The sequence below is a fragment of the Budorcas taxicolor genome, chromosome 11, assembly GCF_023091745.1.
Source record: "Budorcas taxicolor isolate Tak-1 chromosome 11, Takin1.1, whole genome shotgun sequence".
NCBI classification, from domain to species: domain Eukaryota; kingdom Metazoa; phylum Chordata; class Mammalia; order Artiodactyla; family Bovidae; genus Budorcas; species Budorcas taxicolor.
Window position 1 is genome coordinate 39,829,167 of NC_068920.1, and position 12,931 is coordinate 39,842,097.

Consider the following 12,931-nt stretch of genomic DNA (forward strand, 5'->3'; position numbering starts at 1 on the left):
GAACCCTAATTTTTGGTATTGAGTTTATGAGGTTTTAGATATAGTTTCTGAGGCTTATTTAAAGTTACCGTGTTTCATTTGCAGAGTATATGATTTGCTAATTTATTTGTGTTTCAAAGAGATTGAATCTTTAAAAATGTCTTTGTTTTGGACTAACTTGCTTAAGTGTCATAACTTGTTTCTGAAATTCTAATATGTGCTGGTATAATATTTTATACTGTATATAAGTAAAATAAAAAATCCTGATTTTCCAATTTTTTTTGTAGTGAAGATAGTTTACTCTGTATAAACAATATAGTAAAGTGGCAGAATAAAATTGTAAAGTTAACCCCTCAGAGATATATAACATCTCTTTGTTCATAACATCCAGTTGTTTTCAAAGATACTCTTTACTAACATGTTTTTAAGTTTAACTTCAATATTTTAACTGTTTGTGGCTAATCCTATGTATTCTTTTGTTCACATTCAAAGAAGGTTATATTTTTTGACACATGTTTTTCTTTTTAAGGTTGCATTTTGGACATTTGCATTTGTCCTCTCTCATCCCAATATCCACAGGACCATTATGGAAGGCATATCGTCTGTATTTGGCACAGCAGGTACTAACACTGAAATAAATTGCATAATTGCAGTTACGTCTAATAATGTGTGCTTGTCACACATTCTGGGCTAAGTTAAATGCCCATAATTTAATAGAATTTCAAAATAATCCAAATTGAACATAATTTATATGTTTCAAAAATAAGTTGATCAGGTAGAATCTTAGGATTTAATTACTGTCAAGGATTTTAGAATTCATCTGGACCAACTCCCTTGTTTCCAAATAATGAAACATAGAGATTATAATTTGCCCAACTTTCCTGTTTAAACACAAGTGTAGTACACAGGGCTTTTCTTCTAATCTCCTGGCCCATTGCCTCAACTGAACCCCAAGTCCATAGTTTTGGAATTCAGGATTTTCCAGATTTTATAAAAGTAATATGGTACATATTCCTTATGCTACTTAACTTTACTAATGGGATATGGATGTTAGTTCCAAAGGAACTTTTAAAATGTTATAATTTTTAAAGGTTTTGTGGCTTTGAACTGCAGGTAGAGATTTCTACTTTGCCATTTTAGATCAGATTTGAGCTCCTCAGTTGTCATCTGTTTTAAAATAAACAGAAGCTTGAATGGAGAAAATTCCAGTCCTTGTTTATTCAGCATTATTTTACCTGTTTGAGAGTAGATTTACAAAAAAAAAAAACTTTAATATGTCACATTATATATTCTGATGTGAAAAAGAAACAATAAATGATGTGGTACTCTTGGAAGAACACAAAATAATAATAGGGCAAAGTGGTGTGATGACAATTAAGTTATTCCCTTCTCCCCTTTGTGATTGCTGAAAATATTTTATTTGGATTTTTAAACTTATTTTGACTACTTCCTTTCAAGTTAAGCCAAAAATCAAATTGGCTTGGCCAACATGGATATAGAAGCCGTATTGCCTCTGAGATTTGAGTGTGAATCGGCCACTGCTAGGTCATATTTCATGGAAGTGATGAGCATTAGAATCATTGAGTCCCGACAACACTAACAAGTTAGATTCTGGAGATATTACAGTGGTGGACGAAAGACAAGATGACTTGCGTTTATGGAGCTTGTATCTGCAAATCTAATGGAAATGTGCGTGCCTCTGTGTCTATAGATGACAAAGGGAATGCATCCTTGATCATCACATACTCTCCTTTATCTTACCAGAGTCTTCTCCTGACACAGTGTTCTCCAAATTCCTGGTCTTTCAGAAATAGAAAGGTAGTAAGGGTGGTGGTTGGGATAATATAAGAAGCCTACTGGACCCAAAGGCCACAATAGAAGCATAATATTAATCAAAATTTTTACTGCGTTTGAATCTTGAACTCTAAAATGCAATTCTAAAGGAGAAAGACAAAATCTTTGTCTTTTTCTAAATTCCTGTTTTAGAGACTGTGCTTCCCTGGTGGCTCAGAGGGTAAAGCATCTGCCTGCAATGCGGGAGACCTGGGTTCGATCCCTGGGTTGGGAAGATCCCCTGGAGAAGGAAATGGCAACCCACTCCAGTATTCTTGCCTGGAGAATCCCATGGACGGAGGAGCCTGGTGGGCTACAGTCCACGGGGTTACAAAGAGTCGGACATGACTGAGCGACTTCACTTTCACTTCACTTTATTCTCCTGCAGTCCATGGGGTCACTAAAAGTCGAACACGACTGAGCGACTTCACTTTCTCTCTTCACTTTTATGCATTAGAGAAGGACATGGCAACCCACTCCAGTGTTCTTGCCTGGAGAATCCCAGGGACGGAGGAGCCTGGTGGGCTACCATCCATGGGGTCGCACAGAGTCGGACACGACTGAAGCGACTTAGCAGCAGCAGCAGGCTTCCCAGGGGGTGCTAGTGGTAAAGAACCCTCCTGCCAGGGTAGGAGATGTAAGAGATGCAGCTTTGATCCCTGTGTTGGGAAGATCCCCTGGAACAGGGCATGGCAATCCACTCCAGTATTCTTGCCTGGAGAATACCCATGGACAGCTGAGCATGGTAGGCTACAGTCCATACGGTCACACAGAATCAGACAACACTGAAGCAACTTAGCATGAACACATTCCCCTCTAACAGAAAAAAAAAAAATCTTCAAATAGGTACCAGTGTGCTAGCTATATTGTGTCAGTGCTTTCAGTTGTAAACTAAAAGCTTATAAAGAGTCTTTATAAGACTCTTGTAGAATTGAAATTAGTCTATAATGTATCAAACATTTTTTGCCATGCTTATACAGAATCAGTTCATGTCAATTCATGAATACGATATAGCAGTTCAAGAAGTTAGATAATGGGAGAGGAAGCCACAGATCTTTGGAAGCTGCTATCAGGGGAGATACCCATATGCCCAAACAAAGGCTCCTGTCAAAGGAAGAATGTTAAAAGGGATGAAATAACCTGACACAGCATGCCATTTCTCCCATTTTTATGCTTCTTTCTTTTAGAAGATTGCCTCTTCCTTCTTTGAAGATGTCTTTAGTGAATTTCCACCTCCGAATCTCACTAGCCTCACCACTAGAGCCCATCTCAGACATTTTCCCCAACTTTCTCATACAATAAGTCTTAGGGTAAAGCTGCGATTAAATACTTGGTCCTTTATGTCTGGCTTCTTTCATTTGATATAATGCTATGTTTTGTATGATGATGTTTTAGATTAGCTGATTTTCATGTTTCAACCCCCTTACATTCCTGAGATACATCTTTTAACTGAGATAATTCAGTTAAAACATATGATTTTTATATATGTTGCTGGATTCAGTCTGTTAGTATTTTGTTGAGGAATTTTGCATCTTTATTAATAACATATACTGATTTATAGTTTTCTTTTTTGTGATATCTTTGTCTAGTTTTACTATCAGAATCAGTTCAGTTAAGTCACTCAGTTATGTCGGACTCTTTGCAACCCAATGGACTGCAGCATGCCAGGCTTCCCTGTCCATCACCAACTCCCGGAGCTTACTCAAACTCACGTCCATCAAGTTGGTGATGCTATCCGACCATCTCATCCTCTGTCGTCCCCTTCTCCTCCCGCCTTCAGTCTTTCCCAGCATCAGGGTCTTTTCCAGTGAGTCAGTTGTTCTCATTGGGTGGCCGAAGTATTGGAGTTTCAGCTTAGGCATTAGTCCTTCCAATGAATATTCAGGAAAGATTTCCTTTAGGATGGACTGGTTGGATCTCCTTGCAATCCAAGGGACTCTCAAGAGTCTTCTCCAACACCACAGTTCAAAAGCATCAATTCTTCGGCACTCAGCTTTTTTTATAGTCCAATTCTCACATCCATACATGACTACTGGAAAAACCAGAGCCTTGACTTTTGTTGGCAAAGTAATGTCTCTGCTTTTTAATATGCTGTCTAGGTTGGTCATAGCTTTTCTTCCAAGGAATAAGCGTCTTTTAATTTCATGGCTGCAGTCACCATCTGCAGTGATTTTGGAGCCGAAGAAAATAAAGTCTGACACTGTTTCCATTGTTTCCCCATCTACTTACCATGAAGTGATGGGACCAGATGCCATGATCTTCGTTTTCTGAATGTTGAGCTTTAAGCTAACTTTTTCACTCTCCTCTTTCACTTTGATCAAGAGGCTTTTTAGTTCCTCTTCACTTTGTGCCATAAGGGTGGTGTCATCTGCATATCTGAGGTTATTGATATTTCTCCCAGCAATCTTGGTTCCAGCTTGTACTTCTTCCAGCCCAGCGTTTCTCATGATGTACTCTGCATATAAATTAAATAAGCAGGGTGACAATATACAGCCTTGATGTACTCTTTTTCCTATTTGGAATCACTCTGTTGTTCCATGTCCAGTTCTAACTGTTGCTTCCTGACCTGTATACAGGTTTCTCAAGAGGCAGGTCAGGTGGTCTGGTATTCCCATCTCTTTCAGAATTTTTCACAGTTTTTTGTGGTCCAGACAGTCAAAGGCTTTGGCATAGTCTATAAAGCAGATATCGACGTTTTTCTGGAACTCTCTTGCTTTTTCGATGATCCAGAGGATGTTTGCAATTTGATCTCTGGTTCCTCTGCCTTTTCTAAAACCAGCTTGAACATCTAGAAATTCATGGTTCATGTACTGCTGAAGCCTGACTTGGAGAATTTTGAGCATTACTTTACCAGCGTGTGAGATGAGAGCAATTGTGTGGTAGTTTGAGCATTCTTTGGCATTGCCTTTCTTTGGGATTGGAATGAAAACTGACCTTTTCCAGTCCTGTGGCCACTGCTGAGTTTTCCAAATTTGCTGGCATATTGAATGCAGCACTTTCACAGCATCATCTTCCAGGATTTGAAATAGCTCAATGGGAATTCCATCACCTCCACTAGCTTTGTTCGTAGTGATGCTTTCTAAGGCCCACTTGACTTCACATTCCAGGATGTCTGGCTCTAGGTGAGTGATCACACCATCGTGATTATCTGGGTCATGAAGTTCTGTTTTGCACAGTTCTTCTGTGTATTCTTGCTATCTCTTCTTAATATCTTCTGCTTCTGTTAGGTCCAGACCATTTCTGTCCTTTATCGAGCCCATCATTGCATGAAATGTTCCGTTGGTATCTCTAATTTTCTTGAAGAGATCTCTAGTCTTTCCCATTCTGTTGTTTTCCTCTATTTCTTTGCCTTGATTGCTAAGGAAGGCTTTCTTATCTCTTCTTGCTATTCTTTGGAACTCTGCATTCAGATGCTTATATCTTTCCTTTTCTGCTTTGCTTTTCACCTCTCTTCTTTTCACAGCTATTTGTAAGGCCTCCTCAGACAGCCATTTTGCTTTTTGCATTTCTTTTCTATGGGGATGGTCTTGATCCCTGTCTCCTGTACAATGTCACGAACCTCATTCCATAGTTCATCAGGCACTCTGTCTATCAGATCTAGTCCCTTAAATCTATTTCTCACTTCCACTGTATAATCATAAGGGATTTGATTTAGGTCATACCTGGATGGTCTAGTGGTTTTCCCTACTTTCTTCAATTTAAGTCTGAATTTGGCAATAAGGAGTTCATGATCTGAGCCACAGTCAGCTCTTGGTCTTGTTTTTGATGACTGTATAGAGCTTCTCCATCTTTAGCTGCAAAGAATACAATCAATCTGATTTCGGTGTTGACCTTCTGGTGATGTCCATTTGTAGAGTCTTCTCTTGTGTTGTTAGAAGAGGGTGTTTGCTATGACCAGTGTGTTCTCTTGGAAAAACTCTATTAGCCTTTGCCCTGCTTCATTCCGTGCTCCAAGGCCAAATTTGCCTGTTACTCCAGGTGTTTCTTGAGTTCCTACTTTTGCATTCCAGTCCCCTATAATGAAAAGGACATCTTTTTTGGATGTTATTTCTAGAAGGTCTTGTAGGTCTTCATAGAACTGTTCAACTTCAGCCTCTTCAGCTTTACTGGTTGGGGCATAGGCTTGGATTACCGTGATATTGATTGGTTTGCCTTGGAAACAACAGAGATCATTCTGTCATTTTTGAGATTATATCCAAGTACTGCATTTTGGAGTCTTTTGTTGACCATCATGGCTACTCCATTTCTTCTAAGGGATTGCTGCCCACAGTAGTAGATATAATGGTCATCTGAGTTAAATTCACCCATTCCAGTCCATTTTAGTTTGCTGATTCCTAGAATGTCAATGTTTACTCTTGCCATCTCCTATTTGACCACTTCCAATTTGCCTTGATTCATGGACCTGACATTCCAGGTTCCTGTAATGTAAGTAAAGAGCTCTTTACTTCATCAGACTTTGCTTCTATCACCAGTCACATCCACAGCTGGGTATTGTTTTTGCTTTGGCTCCATCCCTTCATTCTTTCTGGAGTTATTTTCCTGCTGATTTCCAGTAGCATATTGGGCACCTACTGACCTGGGGAGTTCCTCGTTCAGTATCCTATCATTTTCCCTTTTCATACTGCTCAGTCATGCCTAACTCAGTCAGTTGCTCAGTCATGCCCAACTCATTGTGACCCCATGGACTGCAGCCCACCCGGCTCCTCTGTCCATGAGATTCTCCAGGCAAGGATACTGGAGTGGGTTACCATTTCCCTCTCCAGGGGATCTCCCTGACCCAGGGATTGTACCGGGTCTCCTGCACTGCAGGCAGATTCTTTACCAACTGAGCTACAAGGGAAGCCATATATATATATAGTGAATTGGTTAGCACAATAAATTTAGTTAATTCCATAACCACATGTATGTTCTTATGATGAGAACTTTTAAAGACCAATTTAAGTAAGTATCAAATATATAATACAGTATTGTTGACTATAGTAACCATGCTGTACATTATATCAACAGAACAATATGGGATACTTTGCAAATTTTAGTGTCATCCTTAGACAGGAGCCATGTTAATCTTCCCTGTATCTTTGCAATTTTAGTATATGTGTTGCTGAAGTGAGAACTGTATAATTCTTCTTGGAGTTTGTGTCTTCTTAGGAGTTTGTCTATTTCATGTAGGTTATTTAACTTGTTGGCATACAATAGTTCATGGTTTTCCCCATAATCTTCTTTATATTTGTAAGTTCTCTAGGAAAACATCTCCCTCATCCATGGTTTTATTAATTTGTGCCCTCTTTCTTTTTTCATGGTCAGTGTAGCTAAAAGGTCATCAATTTTTTTTCCAGAGAGCTAACTGATGGTTTTGTTCATTTGATCTTATTTTTGCTATTGATTTTCTATTCTCTATTTTATTATTTCTATTTCAATCTTTGTTATTTAACCTTTTATCTCTCCTTACTGATATTCTCTGTTTAGTTCTTTAGACATGATTTCTTTAATTCTTTGAATATATTCAAAGTATCAGATTTAACATCTTTCCTTAGTAAGTCCAATATTTGAGTTTCTTCAGGAACAATTTCTGCTGATTGATTGCTTTTTCCCTGTATGGTCTATATATTCTTGTTACACATCACATTTCATATTTTTGTCATGTGTCTTGCAATTTTTTGTTGAAAACTGGGCATTTTAAATAGTATACTGTGGTAACCCTGGAAATCAGATTCTCCTCTCTGCTCAGTCTTTTTTTTTTATTGCCACTTGTTATTTTTCCTTGTTTGTTTACAGAAGTAAACTCCAAAAATATTTGATGTTGTTAAATGCTATGTGAAAAAGAAAACAGCAGATTAGAGATGATCCGGAGTGCCAGAACTGGAGAAAAGTGAAAGTGGCTCAGTTTGTCTGACTCTTTGCGACCCCATGGACTATACAGTCCATGGAATTCTCCAGGCCAGGATACTAGAGTGGGCAGCCTTTCCCTTCTCCAGGGGATCTTCCTTACCCAGGGATCCAACCCAGGTCTCCTGCATTGCAGGCAGATTCTTTACCAGCTGACCCACAAGGAAAGTCCAAGAATATTGGAGTGGGTAGCCTATCCCTTCTCCAGTGGATCTTCCCAACCTGGGAATGGAACCCAGGTCTCCTAGGTTGCAGGCAGATTCTTTACCAAATGAACTATCAGGGAAGCCCAGAAGGAGGTGGTAGCATTACATAGTTGGATCAGAGCTGACCTTTCTGGAAAGGTGAGATCTGAGCAAGGACTTTAAAATGGTTAGGAGTTAGCACATATCTGGAAGAGAAGCCTGTTAGAGTTAAATATTGCAGGTGCGGCCTCAATGCATTCTCACAAAATTCTTGCAGACATTCACTTTGGGTCCTGATTAGACTGTGTTTTCAAGCAGTTTTCTTTTCTAATTTAGGATTCCCACTGTGAGTGTCTGCCAGAGAGCAGAAGGTCATTCCATCTTAAAAACAAACAGTAACAAATAAAAATGCATTTGAATTGTTTCCTGGTTGCATTTGACCCTTTTCACCTACTTGTTTTGATTTAGGGTAGCATACACTGCACACTGGTTTGTTTTTTGTGACTTTTTTTTTTGCCTGTGTGTTTTGTTTTTGGTTCTTGGTGGCCATTCAGTTGTAATGCACATTTAGTTGAGGGGAAAAAATAGTAAACTTTTTTCTGTTAATTTAAAAGAAATCAGGTTAATTAACAGAAATACATCTGCATAGAAATAATTCCATAAAACATCAGGAACTGGTTTTTTTGTCTTACATAAAAATCATGATTTGTGGATCATAAAGGACACTACAAAATTTTCATTGGATTATAATTTTTGTCTGAAAATTTGATTCATGCCTTTCTACCCTGTCACTTAGTAATGATGTGACTTTGGATAAAAGAGAAAAGTTACTCAGAGCCAATCAATAACATTTCTTGATACCACTGAGTCCTGATTTAGCAGCAGTTCTGCCTGGGGACAGACCAACACTATTAAGTGACCAGATGCTATTACCTGGTGATAGTGACTCAGTGGCCACACTCATCATGGACTAGTTAGAAAGGATTTTCTCTCCTATTTATAAACAAGCACAAAAACTAGCAGAGGGATAAATGAGGCTCAGGTCCGATGGTGATGTTCTGGGCAAATTTGATGTCATTTGCATCATTTTAATTAATTCATCAATTTTACCTCATAGCATTGAAACACTTACATTTATTCTTGAGGACTTCTCTGCAGTCACCTCTTACCCATACTATAACATGTGTGCAATTTTTATCTGCCTGGATGTGTCCCAGTATCTTCTTGTCTAACCTAGAACAACATTCTTGGAGGATTCCATCATGGTATATCAAAGACCTGAGCCCCTCCAGCTAACTGAAGAAGCTTATTCTCATTACCGCTCTGCAGCCTGCCAGGACTCAATGGCTGATAGCCAAGGTTGTGTCTATGATAGAGTCTTGGCCTTTATGCCACATATCGACCAAAATATTGAAGAAAGAGGTCATGTAGCAGAAGTTAAGGCCACTCCAGTGGAGTTATGAATGGAGAAAGTTTATTTTATTCATTTATCTTTTACATGATTACTAAGTTTAATTCAACAGCTTCACCTACTCCTGCCTTGTAAAAATAACAGGCTCCTCTCAAGGTTACATTGTGATGTGAGTACAGGTTTCTTGTTTTCAATGACAGCTTTACAAAAAAAGTGTTAGTTGCTCAGTCATGTCCAACTCTTTGTGACCCCAGGAGCCTGCCAGGGTCCTCTGTCTGTGGGATTTTGCAGGCAAGAACTGCTAGCCAGACAACATCAATCTAATATGGACATTTTGGAAGCTCTAGCATATCAGACAGGAATTTTTTTACATAGTCTCATTTTCCTTTGCTAGCCCAGCTTTTAAAAATCCTAGAATAAACTCAGAAAACATTAAATTATGACAGAGCTGTTCACAAACTACTTCTCATCCATCAATCTTGGAGAACATATGTAGATTACCTAAGAAAATGTTTATTAATGCAGGAGATTTCATTGGAAACCTGCTCTAAATGTTTAATTTTGTTATCTTCTTTTCTCCTTGGACTTAAAGACCAAGATGGTATCATTTTTGGAGCACAGAACTCATTACTTATCAATCCACTCATTCAGGTACAAAGACCAGGGTGAAATTTCACATATAATATCTGACCCACGAGAGATTTCCCAGGAGGCTAGATTTCCTCCACTATTTTCTGCTTTGAATGCCTGAAGTGTGTCTTATGACACTTACTCAGGAGATTTTGTGTGAAGTCATTCTGTCCTCATTTACTGCTTAGCCTCAGTAGGCGGAAAGAGATACCTCTGATGGCTGCAGATTATTTACAGGCTTGGAGATAGGTCCTACTCTGGCCCTTCTCATTTTATTAGGTCTTTCACTATCTCGCTCCAGTGTAGCACAGTTAAATCTGCTTTGTTTATCCTCTACATTTTTCATTCGGACACAGTTCTTTTCTGAGTGTTCCTTTAGAGAGTTATGCAGGCATTTGGATAACCTTTTTTCCTCTTTAGAAAATGAGATAAAGGTATTCAAGCCAGGTCAACATCTCTCCAGAGAACACAATCCAGAAATTTAGAATTATGCAGGATTTATAAAGAAAGGTACTCCTAGATCAAAATTGATTTTTATCTTTTATTATCTATCCATTGTTGTCTTGTTTTGTCAAAACCTCTACCTTTTACTTATTATAAATTAGGTCGTGTCCTTTATTCTTTGAAAAAGACTGTCATAATTATGAAGCAGTCTTCATTGTATATTCTAGTAAATAGAGAAATTGATAACCTCTTTTTAATATATGAAAGAAATATTTCTGAAGATAAATAGGATATTATTTTTTTCAGAAGAGAATCTTATGTGGTTGTCTTGGTATAGTTGCATTAATCTTTTCTTTAAATGATATAATGGGATTTGGTGTATTTTTATATGTGTGTGTATAAATGGAAGAAGTGACGGGATCAATCTTTTGATTCTTGACTCTATCTTCTATCTGTCTCAATAACCTGTTCTAAGCACCACTGCTGTCCTTGGCATCTTTCTCAGTTCATTGTTATCGCTGCTTCGTTCATTCCTGGTCTGTAGTTATGAACATCCAACTGAAGCTGCTGATTAGCATCTACCTCTGAAAGGTTATTGCTTATAATTTTTCAGTGGGTGTCAAGCAGAGTGCTGTGCACCAGTTAGCAATCCCAGGGGAGGACTCTAAACACTTCTGCCCACTGCATCCTGGTATCAGAGTTGTCGAGGATAACACAGTGCTGTCAGGCACTGGCTACAACAATGCTAAACTCACATAGAGCAGAAAGAGAGCGAGATCAGCTTCAGCAGTGGGCGTGGGTCCCCTGTGGCCAGCGTGTCTCTCCCTGGAGCTAATGAAGAGGAGTTGGCCTCTGCGAACCCCTCTCACACCGCAGTGAAAGGAGCCCTGTCCTCGTCCCTCTCGGGGCAGATGTAACGGGGGGTTGGACAGGTGCCTCATCCTGCACTTGGATTAAGCAGACACAAAAGAGTATTTGCTGCCCCTGAAACAAGGAAAGGTATTCCCACACAAGGTGACGAGCCTGGGCACAGGCTGTGTGGGCTCTTTGTGTCTCGTTGAAGAACAGTTCCAGGCTTAAGGCCCACCTTTGTGTTGGGATTGAAAGACTGAGCGTGAGACCACCTTTCCCAGCAATAGGAATCTGTGTCTTTGATAACAAGAATTTATCCTAAATCCTTCAAATGCCGAAAATCACATCCACTGGAAAAGTCAGAAGAACCAGACCTGGGAGTTCAGGAATGACCGAGGTGTCTGGAAGAAGGTGGTGGCTGGAGGGGGAGAATGGAAGGAGCTGTGACTTGCCAGGCTCCGGCTACAATCCCTAAAGCCCTAATGCCCATTTTCATCATCCGTGGGCAATCTCTAGGCTTTGTGTTTGCTTTTTCCAGTCTATATCCACCACAAACAGCTTAAGCTGTTTTTAAGCCTCCCTTTCCACTTTACTTCTGTTGTTCCTATTAATTTAACTGGTATTTTTCTTATATAAAGCTCTTGGTTTAGGGTAAGACCCTTAGAGAGGAAACTATTAATAACATTAAAAATACATATATATGTATATTTACAAAACGATTTAAATAAAGAAAAACACATAATATGTTCCTATATGGGAAGGTTTAATATCATGAAAATGCCAACACTTTTCAAAATATTCTATATTTAATTAATTATAAAAAGAATTGCAGTGGTTTGGAGGGGGAGGAAATTAATGAAATGACTTAAATATTTTTTGAAGAAGAAATATGATTAGAAAGACTATTAGCATGAATTAGTAAGGCCATATTTTCCCAACCAGATTTTAAAACTTATTAGAAAGCTGCTATAAGAAGAGTATACAACTGCCACAGGGCAAATAATTGGTCATCATAGCCCTTGTTTGCTAACCTTTTGCCTCAATAAAAAGCAAATTCAGATTCTTTTCTTCCAAAGCTAAAAAAAATTATTAGAAAAAAGTCATTTTTCTATATTGTTTTACATTCTCGAGGTCAAAGTTTCTAAACTATCAGCATTTGCAAGAGTTAATATTCTACAGACCTGCAGTCATTAGAGAGACTATATTTATAGTCAATTTATAGGGAAGAGCAGTGAGCTAAAAAGCATGCAACTCTACAGCCTAGCCTAGACTTTTGTAATCTTTCATCTACTCTCATCTGTTTTTCTCTTGATTTTTAAAGATAAATTTAACTTGTATCTTTCTCACAGGATTTTGTCTCACAGAACATGTATAATAATGGGCATGTATGGTAATGAACATGCACAATAGTAAAGGAAGGAAACTAGTATTTTATAAAGAATAAAACCCAAAGAGTACCTCTGTTTTCCTCTACTGAACAAATATTTAGTGGTTCCAGATCAAGAAGGCAGAGTAGGAAGATTCTGAGCTCAGCTCCTCCTGTGGACACACCAAGACTACAACTACACGTGCAATGATTATCTCTGGGAATGACCTGAAGACTAGCACAGCAGATTTTCTGCAGCTTGGAATGTAAACAGAATGCCGTGTCAAGGTGGGCAGGAGGCTCAAAGATGCAGTCTAGACAGAACCCATACCCAGAGTGCGTGAC

At 38.7% G+C, this 12,931-nt stretch overlaps 1 protein-coding gene and 1 non-coding gene across 2 annotated transcripts in view; one reads left to right on the top strand and one right to left on the bottom strand.

Moving 5' to 3' along the window:
• Window positions 1-12,931, top strand: part of LOC128056623 (24-hydroxycholesterol 7-alpha-hydroxylase) — an 85,795-nt gene that overhangs the window by 32,043 nt on the left and 40,821 nt on the right. Inside the window, exon 7 of the mRNA XM_052649418.1 lies at window positions 509-599. Coding sequence (XP_052505378.1) covers window positions 509-599 — 91 coding nt within the window. The remainder of the gene's footprint in view (window positions 1-508; window positions 600-12,931) is intronic.
• LOC128057037 (U6 spliceosomal RNA) lies at window positions 6,820-6,926 on the bottom strand. The gene has a single exon (XR_008200231.1). It is a non-coding gene; the product is annotated as a U6 spliceosomal RNA (small nuclear RNA).